This window comes from Onychostruthus taczanowskii, unplaced genomic scaffold (assembly GCF_017590055.1).
Source record: "Onychostruthus taczanowskii isolate IOZ18803 unplaced genomic scaffold, ASM1759005v1 scaffold21, whole genome shotgun sequence".
In the NCBI taxonomy this organism is placed as follows: Eukaryota; Metazoa; Chordata; class Aves; order Passeriformes; family Passeridae; genus Onychostruthus; species Onychostruthus taczanowskii.
The window spans coordinates 6,226,432-6,246,434 of record NW_024499351.1 but is presented as its reverse complement, the minus strand read 5'-3'; the positions used below and the strand labels follow the sequence as shown (position 1 = coordinate 6,246,434).

General features: G+C 37.8%; 1 protein-coding gene across 5 annotated transcripts in view; it reads left to right on the top strand.

Moving 5' to 3' along the window:
• The window catches only part of LTBP1 (latent transforming growth factor beta binding protein 1), a 186,072-nt gene that overhangs the window by 48,825 nt on the left and 117,244 nt on the right, over positions 1 to 20,003 (top strand). For 4 of the 5 annotated variants that reach the window (XM_041404347.1, XM_041404346.1, XM_041404344.1 and 1 more), the window contains exon 1: positions 16,747 to 17,042. In XM_041404347.1, the coding sequence (XP_041260281.1) occupies positions 16,820 to 17,042 (223 nt within the window). In that variant the 5' untranslated portion in view covers positions 16,747 to 16,819. Of the gene's footprint in view, positions 1 to 16,746; positions 17,043 to 20,003 lie in introns of those variants that run through there. The other variant, XM_041404348.1, reaches the window with a different exon arrangement.

The window sequence follows — 20,003 nt, the reverse complement described above, 5'->3', positions numbered from 1 at the left end:
CCATGACTTAAGTGTTGACTCAGAGGTAAAATGCAAGCTCTTTGGATGGTGTCAAAATTTCTGATTCTGAGCTCTCTGTCAGCCTAAAAACCAGTCCCATTACCTGTTTCACCTGTTTGCTACATCTGTGAGGTGGGAGTTGGTGACAGCAACTTCTGATGAAGCAGTTTAGATATCTGCTAGTGCAGAGTGCAGTTTGAGCTCTATGTTGTTAAAGTCCAAGGATTATGTACTGCTAGCCTGAGCAGGAGGCCTAGAACTTGGCCAGCCATATCTGTTTGGGTTTTCTGGTTTCTGGAGGTGCTGGGATGAACTTGAAGATTAGAAGACTGCTTGTTTTCATAAAAAGTGAGTTCTAAATTTCAGCTGTTGGTATTTTAACGTTAGGGAGGTTTGAATTAACTGCGGTGAGGTAAGATGAGGATGTGAAACTTGATGTCAGGTGTTCTGTGATAACCACGAATATGCAGTTCTTAGTCTTGTCTTGATCAGAGATGGATCCTGTGAATTAGTTCATGCTTATGGGTGATGTTCATTGTCTAGTTCATTTATGAGAGTGGCTGATGATCTCGTGGTGTTTTGTTATTGGTCTTAAATGTATAATCTTATTTAATGGGATAGCCTCTTACTTAATTGATCAGAGGAATTGGTAATGGCCATGTGGAGATAATTGAAGAGGGGGGAAAACGTAATGATTTTATTTTGAAGCAGAAGCCAGAAAGTTAGTACTAAATGCTTCACAACTTTTTCTTTTGTGGTAACATTAAATACATTTTTTTTAAAGATGAGAAGAAATAGTAGCCAGATAATACGTGGTAGCATTGCCCAGGAGTTCATAGCTATCAATTAACATGGAGTGCAAAGCTACTCATTCTGTTGGGTTTTTATTAACATTTCTATGCATTTTACTTCAAAATATTAACACTGTGCCAGAAACTGGCAATTGTGAAAAATGTACCCCATAGAATAAACTTACTTCTCTAGCTGTAGTGGCAGTTGGTTTTAATTTTTCTGGACTTCTATAGGTTGTTTCAATCCAGTGATACAAAATGAATATCTTGTACTGGAACAAGTGTCAGTCTTTTGTTACCTTCAGAGACAGGTCTTCCTGGCAGAAACAAATGAGATGTGGGGTACTGGTAAACTGGGAAGAAAACTGCCAAACATGACCAGGTGCTTCTGAGCATTTTCTGATTTATAGGAAGTCAGTAATTTTTAAATGCCCCATCACAGTGTTTTCAGATGAGCTTTTGGATATACTGGGGTAAAACTGATTTCAATTAAAATTAATTCATGATGCCTTCTGGAATTTTTACTCTGGTGCATTTGTAAGCAGTTTCACTTCTCTGATAATGTTCTGAACATGCAGTATAGTACTCTGATTAAAAACAGCAAATAGTTTATTCTTTTGGCTTTTGCGCTGAATTTTACTGTAAGGTTATGTAACACATCAACAGAGCTTGAAAATTCAGCAAGCCACTGGGGCTGCATTTAAAGTCAGCCTGGGATGTGAAATTGAGTACCTGCCAGTAACAGGTAGCATTGCTGCTGTCAAGCATTTTGAACTTCTGTCCTGTGGGGTACAAATTCTGAGTAATTCTCAAGGGATGTATGACTTGCTTAAAAGTGCATACTGTCACACTTCACCTGTAATCTGCCTAAGTATTTGGAACCTCAGAATGAAAAGTTCTCTAATAGTAGAAGTGGCAGCAGCACAGAAATGTCAGCTATAAAGTTCTATTTGCAACCTGGTCGTCCATGAAACAGTAAGAAGATTTTTTTACTAATTCAGGTACATCTACCTCAGAAATTTCCTACTAGTCCCTTAATAACACTGTTAAATAGTAACCACTAGTCATTGAGCATGAATCCTCTAAATATCAGTGCTTCTATCCCTGGATTTATAAATGCAGTGCTGAGCAAAATTAGTTAAAGGAATTTTGTGTGGTTTCTATTGGTCTAAAATGTATATGATAGTAAACAAATTCTAAATGTAGTCTGGAATTCCTTTCAGCATAGCTATGTTGAAACTGCTTTTTACAGCAGGAAGAGGCTAGGAAGTTCTCAGATTTACTCTATCCACTTCTGGTTGCTATACGGTTCTTCAGAAAATGCATTTAAATACACACTTCATTTCCCATCCTGAGAATTCTGTGGGCTAGTGTTTAGTGGCATTGTGCATATTTTGAAAATAGTTAAATTTCTGCTTCTGAAATCAGTTGTCTGGTTTTGCCTGCATGTGGAGGACTATTTTATACACCCTCTCACCAGGGTACAACTCCTCATAAGAACAATGATGATGTCGCTACTTCCCTGTTTTAGAGGCACATTGAGAAAATGTATTAATTAGTGACTGAGGCAACCACAGAATGCACTGAAAGCAGAAGAAAAACTCAAGAGTACTTCACCTACAACAGGAATTGTATTATGTGAAGTAAATAAGGCATGTGTTTGTATAATGAAGTTATCCCAAGGAAGAAGGGAGGATAAGAAAGAAAATGAGGCTAATCTCTCTTTTCAGGAAGACAATATGAGAAATATGTGAATTTTGCAATTGAAGCTACATGTTAAATTGATAGAAATAAGTACAATGGAAAACTACTTTCTTTTAGGTAGATTGGGTTGTTTTGGTCTTCACCAAAATTCTTTATAAAATTCATTAAAAAGAACTCATCTCTATTATAGGTAGTAAATGAAAACATCTTGAATTTAAGTAGTAAAGGTCACATAAGGTTTAGTGAATTTGGGCTTGCAGCACCCTGCTGTGTCTTAGTTGTATGTCTTGTGGCTGGAAGTTGGACAAATATGGCTGTATGACTTCTGGACTCTTAGGATCTGCTCATGGTTCTGTGGACAACTCTTAAATTCTTGTGTAAGGATGAAGCTGAAACAATATGAAAGTTGTGTAACTCCTCTAACTGTGGATACATTATATTGCATCATATTTTACACAAATTTATACACATGAAATAAGCTTAATGTGGAAGAAAACGTCCTAGCACTTAGAGCTGTGACGTGCTGAACAGAATATCCTGTTCCAAATGTGACAGGCATAACAAGAGCTTTCCTATATTGGCAGCACAATACACTGGTAACTTAGTGAAGGTCCTCTGTAAATTTATAAGTAATTGCATAGGCTGGCTTCACTGATGACTTCAGAGATTGGTTTGAGCAAATCGCAGGTGTCACTTTGAAATTCCAACTTAAACTATTTTTGTGAAATTGCACCATTCTGTCTTCATTAAGTGACACTTACTTCATAATAATAGTATTTCCCTGCCAGGAAGTATGGGTAAACAGCTGCAAAAAGCATAAATATTTTACTGCTTTAAAAAGTGCACACAGAGATATGATATGTGTTGCATATAAATGCTTCTGTATGATTTGACATTCTACCCAAGTTCTTTGGAGGAAAAACTCCACCTGATCTTCACTGGGTCAGATACTCTTTTACATTCTTGATATTGCTTTGTGGAATTGCTCTTCATGAACAGCAAAATAATTCTCTCTCTGGCTTGTCTTAACTAGATCATTGTATTGTGATCCTTGTAACTTGTGCCTATCAATGTATTTATGGATATTAAACAGCAGTAGTATTCCCTACTAGAAGTTTTGGGGAATTTAAAGGGAGGATCTCAAGGCTACACTCTGAACAAAGTTCAGGCAGCAGAATGAGATGAATAAAACCAGAATGAACACATAGAAGACTAACATTAAGAAATAACTGAGCAATTACAACATAGTCTGTTTGGAGGGAAGGTAGAGCCAAATTTGCTTCAGTCACTCATGACAACTGACATTCGTGTAGTGCTCCTAAAATTGTGCATAGTCAATTGCAAGGGAATGGGGTAAGTGTGTAAATGTTGGGGACGTTTTTGTTTTGTTTTCTCAAATGCATGTGTGGTCAAAGCCTGTGCTTTCATTCCAGAGGCAGAAGAGATTTTTCAGAGACAAGCTAAAAAGTTTCAGAAGAAATTTTGTTGCTGTCAGCACCAGGGTCAAAAACAACACTGGGGCTTTTTCAAAGAACAATTCTAGTGTGAAGCATTCTTTTCCTCCCTGCCATTTAAGAGCATTAGTATTCCTGCTATTGAACAGTATGGTTATTTGTAACAACGAGTTAACGTTTACTTTTGATTCCAGCAGGACTTGGAAACAACAGGCTAAATTCTAGGTATCACTTGAGTTATGTAGGATTCACATTAATGCAGCTAACTCTAGCAAACCAAGCAGCACATTTACTTTTCTTTTGCCTCAAAAAACAGTGACAAATTCTGAAAAAAATAACTACAAAGGAATACAGTTTATTTAGCAATTATAAAAGACTATGGAGTTCTTTGAAAACCTTGGAGACAGAATAGCTCTGTATAAATACAAGCTATTTCACTCAATATACTGTTGCTGTAGGCATTCTAGCAACACCCTTGCTGAGCTGTCTTCATGATTGTTTGTGTATCCATAAAGGGCTCACAACTGAGGAGGCCAGAAAATCAGCACCCCCCCAAAATGTGCTGTATTTTTCTCTCTGGACTCTGAAAAGATTTTATGGCCCTGAGCTCACTAGAAAATAAATGTCTGTCTGACAGAGGCTGCTGGGTTCTTTTATAGAAACTATTTTAAATGTTGCATTCACCCAAAAATGAATTCTCATCTCCATGCTTTAAAGTACAGAGACTGATATACAGCAGATGAGGAGGAATGTTGGAAAAACATGGTGATCTGGCAAACAGAATTAAAATCAGTTCAAAGCATGTAATTGCTGGGAAAACACAGACTGAGACAAATGCATCTCAGCTTCTGAGATGAAAGAGTACTGGCTCCAAAAGCAAAAATTTCTCAAGAAGATAAGAAGAGGATTTCCAGAAAATTCTGTAGGGGAAAGTCTTTATGATGTTAATTTAGGTGGATATAGAGACCTATTGAACCCACACATTTAAACATTAAAAGTCCCTTAGCCTGGCTAACTACAGAGTTGCTGTAATACAAGTCTTTGATATCAAGAATTGATTCTGATTGTTGCAAGTAGCTGAGTCTGGTTTTCTTCATAGGAGATGTGAAAGTGCTCTTCTGTCAGTGCCATTGCCTGTGCTAGAAGGAATGAACAAATGTTGACAAAAAAATTACTGTAAGAAGGTTCATACCCTGTGAAGCTGAGATTTCAGAATCAGTGACATAAGGATGTCTGTTGTCATTTTTTTCCCCTCTTCAGAAAATTAGGGGAAAAAAAAAGATCTTGGCTTCATGTACTGCTGAGAGAGAAGATTTTTAATGGTGATTCAGCATGCAGAGGCGGCTGTATTCATTTATAACTTAATTCCATTATGTCCTGTCCTTTGTCACTGTTTACAGTTTGTTGACTTCCCTAGTGCTTTTTGGTTGTTTCCCTTCAGGAAATGAAATGTCAAGTGGATATACTTTAGTAAGGTAATATCAATTTAATTTTTATTCCCTATTCTTCCTAGAAATGATGAACATTGACTCTTGCAATTTAGACTTTTTTCTCATTTGAGGGAGTTGTGTATGTTGGAAGGGAGAAACTCTATCTCAAGAATTTATTTTCTTGAGAAATGCTCTTCCAGCTTGAGACTTGTAATACTGTTGTCTAATATTTGTCTTATTATCATGAAAGAAGCCTAAATAATAACCTTAAGCAAAAGGCATAACTTGAGATGAGCACATAATTTCAGGTGGCAGTGAGTCTCATTCTCAGTGTATAACACCAAATTCAGACCACCTAGTGAAAGAGTCCTGTTTATAAAGTGGACAGTGGCACTGTTTAGCTGGTAATATTAGAGCTCCTGTATGGTTGTAAGTTTGTGTGTAAAGAGGTTGACTTCATTATCAGAGTGTGCATTGCAGCAGCTTTCATCAGTGGAAAATTGCTTGTGGTGGGCTGTAAAGTTACTGCTGCTTTATTACAGCTGAGATGAGGATTGTAACACTAACTCTGTGCCTTGGATGTATGTCTGTGTCTCAATGGATGTATGTCTGTGACTTTTGGGCCTTTGTTACCATATCACTCAAGTGAGAGCCTTTTGGGTCCAGGTCCAGTCTTAGGTACCTAAGAAGCTGGATAATTTGAATGGAAGCCCAAGAAGGTTTGTTCACCTGAATGCTGTGCTTACAGCTGGTGTAGTATCCAGCCCTGAACGTGAAGCACTGATGTGAGCTCAAGCATGAGCCTCTTGAAGAGCTTGAAGTTCTATTTCAGGACAAGTACTTCACTCTGGGAAATACAGGCCATCTGGGTGCTAATGTTTTGTGTAATTCATATTTGAAATTGCAGCTGAAGCAATAACTGCCTGCCTATCCTTAGAAGTACGCTCATCTGAACTCTCCTGCCGGATTAAGCTCCCCAAGGACTGCTACAGCAGTCAGAGTGGTGTCTGGAATCCAGCTGTAGTGAAGTCATGTAGTTCTTCAAAGAAAAGTGTCTGAGCCCTAAACTAAGCAGTCTTGAGCTAAAGATTTGAACTAAGCAGTCTTAGGCCATCAACATTTACTTTGGAATGGGTTGGGCACACTCCTGTTCAATGCTCTGCTTGCTCCATGCAATCACTATCTCTCATCCCTTGGAAAAGAGACCTAGGACTGCTAAGTGGTATAACTCGAGGCTAGAGTGTAGCTATTTATCATCATAAACATTTGTGGATCTAGTTTAAATATAATTTATTTAAACAAAATAAATGCAGTACAGTTTAAAAGAATTATTGTCCAATAAGTTTTTTGAAGTGAGTTGAAGCCATTCCATCAGACATCAAACCACACTGCATGTTCTGTTTGGGTTGGTACCTTTTTCTGGATCACTCTCAACTATGTGAAGGAAAATGATAGTTATGTATCTCATTACCAGGGAGAATGGCTGTAGTTTAAGATAGGATGTTCATTGCCTGAGCTTTGTATGTAAAAAATCCTTGTAGTGGTCAAAAAGAGAAAGAAGACAAAAGGTGATTCATAAAACCTGCTGGCAGAGACCTCAGATTTCAAATTTGTGTGATTTTTTGGAAACACTATGGGTTTCCAAAATTGAATGTAATTTCTGTGAATTCCTCTCTTGCTCTAAAGGGCTGTGTCAGTGAGAGAATTTATCAGCAAAGAGCTTGTGGCATGTAAACACAGTTAGGTCATTCTAAACAATCTCAGCACTTGTGCCTGCATATGCTCTTTTGGTACTTTTAAGTGAAGCCATCCACAGAAAACACCAAAAAAAAAGCTGTTGCAGATAGTAGAGATATTTTTTGGAATTTATCAGAATTAATAGAGGAAACCTACTTGAATGAAACAAGTGTTGCTGTAGTTAATACTTTAAACAGTACACTGTTCGCACTCATCTCTATTTTAAACTGAGATTAAGATAATTGAAGAGTGGGTTATTTGCCTCTCCTAGAATAGACTACTAAAAATTGTCAAGTGTTTTGGAGAATGGTGGAGGTGGTGATGAGGAAGATAGTGGAAAGTCTCTGTTCCATTCCTTTACAGGAAGCAAGGAAGAGATTGTATCCCTGTGATAATCAGGAACGGGAGAAGTCTTTCTCAGTTATTTTCTTTTCAGTTACCTTCTTCCTTCCTGGAAGCTTCCTACCTGATGCTTCCTGGACGCATCAAATTTTCTTTTGAAGTGAGTTCTTTTCCTCTTTGTCAAGCATGCTGAAGAAGCAAGCAGGGCTTAAAAAAAGGGTAGAGAAAACAAGGGCGAGATGGAAGTAAGAAGTCTGAGAGCTCAGTTCTGATTGCAGGGAGAAGATTGTGGTAGGAGCTTCTGAGCAAGACAGAAGGAAGAAGTGATGTGAAGATGTAGAGACATGGTTAGTCTGAAATAGGTATCTAGAGAAGTGTGTGTAATAGCAATAGTGGCAGTAAGAATGGCAACAAAAATATCAGTGCATGTCTCTCTTCAATTACTGTCATATTAAATAGTTGGATCATGTTTTGGTTTTTTTTTTTGGAAGCCTTTTAGTTTGCATCAAGACAATAGAACTGAGTACTTGAGAAGTGATGAAATATCAAAGGTTAAGTTGTATTGAAATACATGAACAACATCATACAAATAGCAAAAATATGAAGTACAGAAATAACAAAAAGTAGGAGTGCTAAACTAATTACATTTCAATAATGTGTTCCTACAGGTGTCTAGACATGTTAAATCAGCTTGCCATGCTGTCATCTTGCTCAAAATGTTTGACTGGGTGGATGTGCACACATACACCTCACCTCATGCAGAACTGGGGGTGTACTCTTAAGCATTAGAGAAGGCATTGGATCTTGGATGAAATAAATCTGGATCATCTTATTTTTAATTTCATTGACATGTCTAATTTCTCCCAATGCTTATGTGCTGTAAGGTGACCTAGTTAACAGTAACCAAGTTTCTGCAAAGAGCAAAGGTAGGCATTGCATATTGAAGCCAAAAATCAAATTACTCAACAGCTGTGTCTTGTCTTTAGTTAATCCATGTTGTTTTCAGACTTGTTTGTGCTTGTGACTGTTACAGAAAGATTAAGACTTATATTCTGCATGATTTTCAGATGGGCAAGATTTGAATGCAGGAGATTTTACTCCAGTGCTCAGAGCAGAGTAAGCGTTGAGTTCGGTCCTGCTAAGGTTGTGCAAGGGATGTTCTGTATTTGTTTTACTGGGACGATATCTGTATCAACAGATCAGAAAGGTATTTGGTAGATGTGTGCCCCTTTGGCCTAGCCTGCAGATTGGTTCTGGGTGTGAAGTATCAGTGCATTGTTGGGAGACAAAAATAAATTAAAATCATAGAAGCATTTTATGGAAAGCTGTGTTAAGTAATTCTGCTGCTCTCCCCACCATTGATCAGACCTCAGCTGCAGTATAGTGTGGTTTTGGACAGGGTTTGTGAACAAAGAAGAGGACCAAGTCACTGGTATCAAAAACAAAATTAAATATATGTAGATCTGCAAAATATGGGCTGTTTGACTGAATGTTTAGGTGGCTTTGGTCTGGTCAGAATGAGACTGAGGGAGATTGATGGCAGTGGTCTTCAAGTATGTTAGAAAATGATCCACAGAGGAATAATGTTTTGTTAAAGTTTGCTGTAGATAAAGCAGGGCATGAGTTTGCTAGAGTTGCTACAGGGGAAATGTGGGTTACGTATTAGGAATACCTTTACAATAAGAAAGGCTGAAGTGCTGGCATAAATTCTTCAGGGAGGCTGTGGAATCTGCATAATAGAAAGGGTTTGAAGATGGTCTGGACAAACCTTTTGTTTAATGTTACTGTTTTATCCCAAACATGAAGGTAGGGAAAATGAAGGTAGGAGAGATTAAGTGACCTTAAGAATCTCTTTCAGCCCTTTCTGTGCCTTTTAAAGCCTGTATTTCTCTCAATGTGTAATCAAAAATTTAGGGAAGAGCTGCCTCTGGCCTGTATGTCAATCTAGTGTATCTTTCTCTTTTTATTTTCTTTTTTTTTTCCTGGTGTTTTTTGTTTGTTTGTTTGTTTTTTGGTTTTTTTTGTTTGTTTGTTTGTTTGTTTTTTTATCCTTTAGCTCCAAGCATTATAAATCTTCTAGATTATGCTATTTCTAAGTTCTATGACAGCTAAGTTCAACTTGTTCTGATCTTTGGAAACTAGTTTTGTATTTGTTGGTTGGGTTTTTTAATTTTATTTTAAATTGATGACTAAGTGGTGACAAGACCGAACTTCCTCATATATTGTCAAAAGTGTTAAGAGGTCATTTGACAATAGTCCTAAGAGCTTAGCTATCTTACTTGTGTGGTTGATTTTTATACAATGTCATTTTTCCTTTTAGCTGAACAAGCATATCTAGTGTAAGGACTGAACCAGGTGGATCGATGAAATAACTGGGAGACACCTTTTTTAGGAAATAAGTAATTTCCTTCTGCTTCTTTTGGGTTCTTTTTGGTTTTTTGTGTCAGCATTTAGCTAAGAAAAAGGAGAGGGTGCTGGTCATCAAAGAATGTAAAATGTTGAATGTATTAGCTGCTTAAAAGCTAATTTGGTTTGATTTTAGAAGATTCAATTTTAAATGCTCTCTTCATGCATCATGATTATAATTTGAAAATGTAAAATAGCCTGAAACAATCTATTCTCATTGTGAAGAGGATGTAATTTTAAAATAGAATCTTCAGATATGATGACACACTGTGTATATAAACATATGAAAACATACTGGGATCAGTGCAGAAGTAGAATGTCATGAAAAGAGAGCAGTGTATATCATTACTAGAGGTACTGATGGAATGTCTATAGTTCTGCTAGTTCTGTTTCCTTAGGAGATTTGCCTCAGGATATTTGTCATAAGTGAAGGCATTAAAAAAAAAAAAAAACCAACAAGAAACAAAACCATGAAACCATGAGAACTCCAAAAAAAAAAAAAACCCAAAAACCAGGAAAACCCCCCCCCCCCCCCCCCCCCCCCAAACTGCCTTCTTAAAATAGTTTTAGAAATCTGTGTTCAAGGAATATGGGAGATGTGTCCATAAGCCATAAGTACGTACCAGTGTACTCAGCTGGTAGAAGCCACTGCTTGTGATTTTTAAATTTTTTTTTATTGTGAATCCTTTTGGTTAGATCACTGTGAAGCACAAAACCATCACACAAATAACATCAATGTTATGGACACATTAAAAGATTTTATTCTCTTTTCCCCCTTGATCTATGTAGTTATCTATTTAACTGAATGGCAGTCCAGTTTCAATATTGTTTTCCTGCAAAACAGGGACATGCCACAAATCATCTGAGCACCACTGCAGCTATTGAGTTCTGTCAGAATGTTGGAGCTGTGAGAGCAGCCATAAACCCAAGGAAAAGAAGTGTTTATAGAAATTCTTCTAGGAGGAAACAGTCTGAGATGCATTACACAGCAACTCAGGAGGCTGAGGAGGAATCCTTCCCCTTACACAATTCTTTCCAGGCATGGCTGTGTAAGCTCTTGTGACCACCTAACATAAAACCTGCCACCTGCCCTGTCTTAACTACTTCACCTTTTTTGCTAATGCGGGGTGGGAAATTGTCATAATGGATAGTGGGAGCAGAAAGGGTTCTATTAAGAAATCCTTTTGCTTGCATTTTCCAGTTCTCCTGCAGTTGTTGCTAAATCATAAATTTATCACAGCGGGGGTTTGCTGTGTTCATGATATTAATATCATAGTGACTTACGGAGATGGAAAAAAATCACATACATATCATGCCAACTTTCAACTAAAATCTCATCACTTTACCCAGACATCCTTCTTTTTTTTTTTTTTTTTAAATCTGGCTCAAGAGTTTTACAGATTTGGGAAATTATGGGTACATTCTTCCACTGATGTCTTTTGACAAATGTATCACAGAGCTCTCAAGTACAAGTGAGCCTGGACTAGGAGGCAGGATGATGGCGCTGTTGGCTGAATCTCATTGTGGATTTGTTGTCTAACTGAGGGATGAAGTTTTATCCAGTATTAGTCATCTTGACTGTCCTGTCTTTATTAAAACAACAATCTGTCTCTAGTTTGGCCATTTTGGTCAGTATTTTTGCTATTTATTTGTTGTTTGCATCTTCTACTTTTGTTATTTTTTTTTAGACTTGTTAGTTTATCTAGTCTCATATTTGTATTTCTTCAGTCTGCTGTTATACTTAGGAGCATAGTGAGGTGTTTCATATCCACATCTTTAAAACTGGTCTAGAAGAGTTTGATTTACATCTGTCTATACATACATATATATATAATTATTCCAGGTTTGTTGTTGTTATCAATTTTTTTTCCAAAAATGGATTTGAGGTAATCTAGGTTGCAGATTATTGCTGCGAACACCCCATGTGCGGAGACATGAGGCTTGACTCCATTTTCTCAGAAGGCTGATTTATTATATTATATATTATACTAAAATGCTACATTAAAACTATACTAAAAGAACAGAGAGAAAAGAAGGATCAGAAGGCTACAAAGAACAAGAATAGAATAGGATAATAAAATCTTGTGACTCTCAGAGTCCGATGCAGCTGCATCTGTGATTGGCTCTTAATTAGAAACAACCAACATGCACCAATCACAGCTGCACCTGTTGCATTCCACAGCAGCAGATAGTTATTGTTTGCATTTCTTTCCTGAGGCACTCAGCTCCTCAGGAGGGGAAAAATCCTGGCAGAGGATTTTTCGTGAAATGTCATGGTGACAGCACATTTTTGTCATGCTTATGTCACAATGGCATCACCAGTAGAGGCTCTGGAGTTTGAAGAAAATACTCTGAATGCTTCCTTAAAAATATACTGTCCTTTAATATGAGCTAGTCCAAAGTCAAAAGAGGTCAAGGCTGTAGCAGTACCAGTCGCTTCCTAGCATGAAATTGTGGGGTTTAGGATTAATACTGCAAAATCAGCTAACAGATGTTGAAGGATGGTTTCTCATTTAGAATTGAGTTTTCCTCTTTGGAGAAAGGGGGGTGGGGGTAGGGGGGAATACAGAAGAGATACGAGGAAGCCCAAGAGTCTAAATTTGAAGTTTCTGCTAAAAGCTTCCTTTCAGGAGAAAGGCTTGTGGTCTTTTTTTCAAATTGGATCTGCATGTATTAAGCTCACTGTTAAGGTCCCTAAGCCTCAGAATCTGTGAGGATAGTACTGTTTACTTCTCTGCAACTGCAGAAAAGAATGATAGTGACATCTCTGTCTTGAATCATCTTGTCAAACACGGGTTAGTTTTTAAGTTCAGAGGTCATAATTAGCTTTGTATCTATCCTAAATGTCTTTAAAAGAATTCAAGTTAAAAGCTGTTGCCTGCTAGGGAGGGAGAACAAGCTAAGTGTTTCTACAGTCTTCATAAATCTAAGAAAGAAGGAGAAAATCTTCCCATGTCTAAAGAATATGAAGGTGTCTTATTTCTGTTTCTTTGCAACTATCAAAACTGGAATATCTGAGAATTTGCTTTACAGCAAAATAACTAGCAGACAGCTAGATAAACACATCATGTGATGGTTCACCAACCAGCTGACAGGTCAAGCACAAAGGGTTGTAGTAAATGGGGTTACATCAGGCTGGTGACTGGGTGACTACTGGGTGTCTGCATGGGTACAATTTAGGGTCAGTGTTCTTCAATGCAGTTTTGGGTGCCACACTATAGGAAGCCTATAAAGCAATTGGACGGTGTTCAAAAAAGGGCCATGAAATAGGAAGGACTTTGAGGAGCAGCTGAGGTCACTTGTTCTGTTCAGCCTGGAGGAGACTGAGGGCAGACCTCACTGCAGTTACAGCTTCCTCGTGAGGGGAACAGGAGGGGCAGGGTCTGATCTCTGCTCCGTGGTAAGCAGGGACAGGACTCTAGACAAGGGTCTGAAGCTGTGTCAGGAGAGGTTTAGTGTAAGAATTCATGTCTGATGGGCTGTTCGGGTCCAACCTGGCTAGCTATGGACCCCAGCCCACAGGGTCTTACATAGGACAAAAGGCAAAAGACAAGAAGCGCTGTTCTCCACTTGAGTACCGGGTCCTATTTATTAGTAGAAGACACCAAGTTGTCCAGTTGGCTTCCCAGGTGGAAGAGAGACAGTGGCCTTCTCCCAGGGGGATTTTGAGCTGAGGGGAAGGTGGGGCGGAGGAAGGGGGCAACAGCCAATGGGATACAAGTGAGAAGGGCAAGGGGAAGGGTAAATCAGGGAGAGACCACCAACATTGATGGGGTGGTGGGAAGGGGAAGACCATGTTGTGATAGGATACAAATCATGCGAACAGTGCAAATTACCAAACCCCCAGTGCAAATAACTAAATAACTATTTAATGCAATACAACAGTTTAGGTTGGATATTAGGACAAGGTTCTTCTCCCAGAGGGTGGTTGGGCACTGGAAGAGGCTCCCCAGGGCAGGGGTCACAGCACCAGCCTGACAGAGTTCAAGAAGCATTTGGACAAAGCTGTCAGGCGCATGGTGTGACTCTTGGGTTGGTCCTGTGCAGGGCCAGGATTTGGACTCTGTGTAAGTAGCTTCTAACTCAGGATATTCTATGAAAAGCTTTGCTGAATAATGATTTGAATATTTGTAGGGGCTAGGGCTTCCATCATGTTGTTTTTAAGACTTCTTCCTGAAAAACTCCATTTAAACATTGTTTTATTCTCCAGCTCTCTAAATATTGATCTGTGGTTTTGAAAGTACTCTTTGACTACTAGTACTCCCAAACTTAGATACTAGTATTTTCTCATCCAAAAGCATTGAGAAGCAAATATTACAATTTCTGTTGACTCTCATAAAAAGGCATCTCTTTTACTAGAACAATTGTGCTACAGGATTTTCTGGTAAAATCTAAACTATGTGATAAAAATTATTTTGAAATTGTTGTTGTTGTGAACACTATGCCCAAGTGTTCTTACGATAGCTCAGCACTCAATATAGTACTGAATACTGTGAAAGAGAATTAAATGATGATTTAATTTCATCTTTACTATTCAGAAATATAACTATGGGGCTGACGCTGGGTGTGCAGACAATCTATTGCACTTTAAGTTGGGTCACATTCAAAAGAGCTGCTTGGGTTCACAAATCACATTTTATTGAATGTGGATGTTTCTTCTGAATTGCTGGTGCCAAATGCATTAACTGCAGAGTAGGTCTATTTAGCACTAAGAACGCTATTGGCTTCACGAGCTTTATGTCCCAAGACAACACTCAGCAGAGCTGAGGGGACAAGACTTACTGAAAGGTGTCCCTCTGTGGGGTGAGGGCAACAAACCTGTCTGTCTGTCCCTGCACAATTTCATGTCGAATTTTCATCTCCTGGCTAGACAGAAAATGGCAGTACTTAGAACTCATTAACCACGGTCATGGCAGGGGCTGTGGTGGGACTATGGTCAAACCTTCTGTTCTTTGTGGGCACATTGCACAGAATATTTCTATGTAGGAAGTGTACTTGATTTGTGCAAAACATCTCTGGGTGTCAGGTAGAAGAATCGGAGCCACATGGCCTCTGCTTTTCTCCCATGTTCCTTCCCGATGCCGTAGCAATGCAAACCATGTGACCATTCAGTTTCAGTGTTTGCAGTCAGATTGACTCTGCATTTTCTGTCCTTCCAACACTGACAATGGCAAATTATTATTTTTTTTTTCAGCTAAGCCAGAAAGCTTCTCTGGGTCCCCCAATACTGGTTTCTACAGTGTAGGCAGGACTGACTTTTCTGACTCAACTATCCCTGTTTTTATAATTAGATCACATCCTAAAGGAAAAGTATTGCTAAAATGTCTGAAAATATAATACATAAAATGGACTGTTTTATAGGAAAATATATATATATATATATATATATATATAAAACTATGCAAGTAAAATACAAAGATGGCAATTTTGCTTTTGAAGCTATGCTTTAAAAAAGCAAAGCTTTGAAGTTCTACCCTCAGCAGTTCATAGGTCCCTTATATCTGTTTAAGGTGTATTCATTTTTGTAAGAAATGCATGGCATCTTGGAATCAAAGATGTCTTCTAAATCACAATATTAGCATATTAGCCTTTGATCAAAATTTTTTATTCTTGATTCTGTCAGGGCTCTTCATTTTCTAAGCATTGTTTATGGAGAATAAGGTGGGAGCATCTGCACTACAGCTGCTGTGCAAGTAGAGCAATGCCTTTACTGTAGACAAAACAATCAGCAAAATTGCTTAAATTTGTTTATCAAGAGCCAGAAATAAGGAGGCTTTATATTCTTTTAAATAGAAAGATTTGTAAGATTTTCTTGATATTTTCAAAAAAATATATTTGTCTGGAAGGTATTTCATGAAGTAGGTTAGGCAACTATCCAGCAACTTTTTTATTTTGATGACATCAGGAAGAAGATTCTTCTCTTTCTGTGCATCATTTCTTGTCCTTCTTAAGTTTGATATGAAAGTACTTATTAATAGTTTCCACAAAGATGCTATGATATATTTTGAAGAACTTGCTGAATTTTTTTGTAGTATGCAGAGGACAAAATGTTTTCTTTTTAAATAGTTTCATAATGGAATCTGTTATTTTCCCTGTTTTTCCTAATAAGTAGTTTTAATACAGTTTTGTCTTCAGCTGCTAGATGTAGGATCAAATATATCTGATTTTACATATAATTCTGTAAGAAGAAATTCTTATAACTAGCTTAATAACAAATTAGTGCTTGTGCAGTCTTTATTACATTCAAGTTTTTTTAAATGACTATAGGGAAGTATATAAAAAAAGAGAATCTAGCCATTTTTAATCTTTGATCTCAGTACTTTAAAGCACTGATACTTCTCACTCTTTTCTCTGAGCTATTTATTACTGAAACAAAGGCTGACAGTAGAGCTCAGTCTATAATATGTAAATTCTTGTGGAAAACTAGTGCCAAAAAACTGCGAAGAAAAAACGGGTCCAGGCGGCTGCGTCACAAGTTTTGACCACTTTCAGGCTGGGGTGCCAGGAGATTTGAGACAGATGTTTTCAGACATGCCGCATGCCTAAAACGTTTCCAGGGGTTGAGCTACAAATAGTGACTTAATAAGTGCAGAAACAGGAAAAGTATGTAGGAGTACACAAGAGTTTATTCACCTCTAGGTGCACAGCCAGCTCTTTACATTACATCTGCCTGTCAGGGTTGGCTATTTAAGCTGTCATGCCCTTGGTATTGCTCTTTGTCTGCCTGTGAATAAAGTGCAGCATTGTGATTACTAATCCCACTCCAGTGACTTGACTTTAAATGTGGTTTTGGAGCAGATCCCGGAGTTCTGTTTGCTAAGCTTCCTACTCCTGTTTCAGAGACACCACTGGAGATCTATGAGAGAGCACTGCAGACTGCCCTCCTCCTGTAGACCTGTCGCCTTCCCCCCCGTGCCTTTTTTTTTTCTTCCCAAAAACTTTTTGAAGGAAATCAATGGATACCAAAGTGATCTGTTTATTTTTCTTTTTTTCTTTGCCTCCGCTGACAGTGGGAAATCACACTGGTCGCATCAAGGTGGTCTTTACACCCAGCATCTGTAAAGTGACTTGTACCAAAGGCAACTGTCAGAACAACTGTGAGAAGGGAAATACAACCACCCTCATCAGTGAAAACGGCCATGCTGCTGACACGCTGACAGCCACTAACTTCCGAGTAGGTAAGTACCCTCAAACTGTATTTGTCCTTAGCTGTCCTCTCTTGACTTAACAGAGGGAGGAGATGTTTTGTTATTAATACCAGTTGTGCATCTGTTCCTCTTTGTTTGGAGGGCTCTGCTGAGTAAGGAACCATTGTATGCTAGACAAGCTTTCTGGTGTCCTTCGGAAATGTTCCCAAAAGTTCCTTTTGTGTTAGAGAAAAAAAGCTCCCATATTTTTCATCTGAATTTTCAGCTGCAGAGATGCAACAGGCTAAGCTGAAGCTTTCGGTAAAATTCCTCCCTCACTAAGGGAGGAGTTTGTGTTAGTAAATGGGGAAAATGACAGATTACACAAAAAGTTGTGTTTCCTCTTTTTTACATGTTTAATATGTATGAAATGTACATAAAACCTAGTGAACAGCTAACCGTGACTCTGTCTTCAAAAATTTGTTCAGCAGTTCCTTAAAACTACAGCCCTTCTTAAATATGCAGCAGCTTAAAAGTTTTCTTTCTGCTGAAAGTAAGTCGGATTTCATATTTGGCATTTTTAGAAACTGAAATAATGTTAAGCCTAATTAAAGTTATTGAAGCCAGTAATTTCTTTGTTAATATTTATTCTTTCTGCTTGCTCAGTAAGAGCATCAACAAAATGCCAGAATAAACCCTACAAGTCTTTGACTCTGTTGAAACAAATCCTGAAAGCTACCAAGGATAATGATTAGCATATTTTAACTGTATACTAATAGGCATTTGTGTGCAATTATTTACCTTGTAAGTTATGCTTGTATGGGTACATACCTGAACACTTCAGATTTGTCTTTCACATTATGATACCCTGAGCTGCTCTTGGCAAGTAATTTTGTAGTTATCCTGAAAATATCATAGTGTTGTTTTCTGAAAAAAAAAAAAAAAAATTGTGAATTTCTAGTTAAAGAATGCCAAATATGAACACTGTAATTTTAGTCTCTGTCTAGAATAAACATAGAGTTCAGGCAGTGCTGAGGCTGGCCAATATTGCCATTTTTCAAGTGCAGTGTATTTTATGCTGAGGGTGGGGGGGGAAGCCATATGAAGTTATTCTTTTCTTCTGGACAGATTATAGAAAGAGCAGTTCCCTCTTTTAACGCTCTTACTAGACTGTCAGGCTGTGGGGGAAAGCCCTTGAAGTTACTAACTCATTCCTTCATAGTATGCATGTTTGTAAAAATATATTTGTTTTGGACTAATAGTAAAACCAGTGTTTTAAAACAAGAATAGAGCAAATTTTGGGGTTTGTTTGTGGTCGTTTGGAGGAACCAAAAAAAAAAATTTGTAAAAGAATGGTAAATGTTATACTTTTAATTTGTGTTTACTGCTAGTGCAGATTTTTACCAAGATTTTGGCAAGAACCCCAGCTAAATAAGTTTTTTGTTTAATTTTCTGACTAGCATGAAAGGATAGGGTTATTCTTCCTCCCTTTCATTTGACCTAATTTTTCTATTGAAATTATGAAATGCTGAGAACAGGCAGTCATGTAATTTGTCTGCTATGTAAATCTGTGCTGTAACATGACCTTCTCTCAAATACTTGAAAACTTGGAGAGTGGAAATTGACCTGTGAAGACGTGTTCCACACCTTCCTTCCTGGCCTCAGGCCACGCAGCTCTGGTGCACTGGGTACAATGGGCTGCTAGAAACATGCAACAAAAGCAGCCTATTGTAGCATTCGATGGAAAGATAAGGGAGTCTTCCGTTGAAAAACGTATAAAAGAAAGTTGCTACACATGGGTAAGGATTTTTTAGCTTGCCTGTTAACTACCTTCCCTACATTTACAACACAAGAAGTGTTTAGTGCAGCTCTAGGTGTTGTCATTTTCACAGAACAATAAGAAAGTCTGAACTAGGACTTAAAGGCTCTCCAAATAAAAATAAAAATTCTGCATTAACTTCTTAATAACCAGAGAAGAGGAATCCCATACCTGTAGATTGAATTCTTTCACCAATCACAGTTTTCAGGAGCTTTTGAATCAGAGTTTAAAATACTACTGAAATAATTTTTCATATCTGTTCTCTAACTAGTGCCTCTCACTAGCTTAGGCTTGTCCTGGTATCTCCTGACACATAAAGCAGAAGTAATTTGTGTCTTCTAAGATCATTAACTTTTGTTATATTTTTAACAGCTGAATTATGTTTTACTTGTTTAAAATGTATAATTTTGCCTTGAAGTCCCTGTTCTAAACTTCTTTACTTACTGTTAATCCAAAATGTGTGGAAATTCTTATTTAGATGACTTGGTGTTTAAAAATGCAACCATGAAATAGAATGTCATGTCAGGAAATACATATTTAAAGCAGTGACCAGCACTTTTTCAGTATTTTTTAAAAAATATTTATTCTTCCTAAAACCAGAGAAAATAGTCACATGCCCTATTAGGAAAAGTTCAAAATGCATTTCTATAGCAGTAGCAGCATTCTGGTACACAAAACTGAATTCAGGTTCTCAGATGACAGATTAATTAGACATCAGTTTGCTTTGTTCTTAATAATAAATTATTTCTAATTATGAGCCAGAGTAAATTTTTTTGTTTCTTTTCAGCTTTATGCTGAACTTTGTAAGCACTGCATTTTCAGAGAGAATAAGTTGCAATACCTGTACTACAGCTACTCAGGCTTTGTCATGGATTATTTCAGATTCTTAAAATGTGCTCAGTTTGTCAGTTCAGCTGAAGTTTGGTAGCAGCGAGCCCAGGCAAGGAACAAATCCTGTTTCCTGAAAATTTTATACAATGTGGCTAAGCCATTAAAGAAAAAAACCCACAACAAGGGATGGACTGAGGGGATTGCTGCTTTTCAGGTAGCTGAGATTTTTGGCGTGGTGAAGAATGGCTCCTAGCACAGCAATTTAAGGTGATGAAAGCTTGGTATTTGAAAGGAATGACCTCTTTGATTGCCAGGCTGCTTCAGTGAAACTTTGGGATTTTTTGCAGTTTCATTTTGTGAAT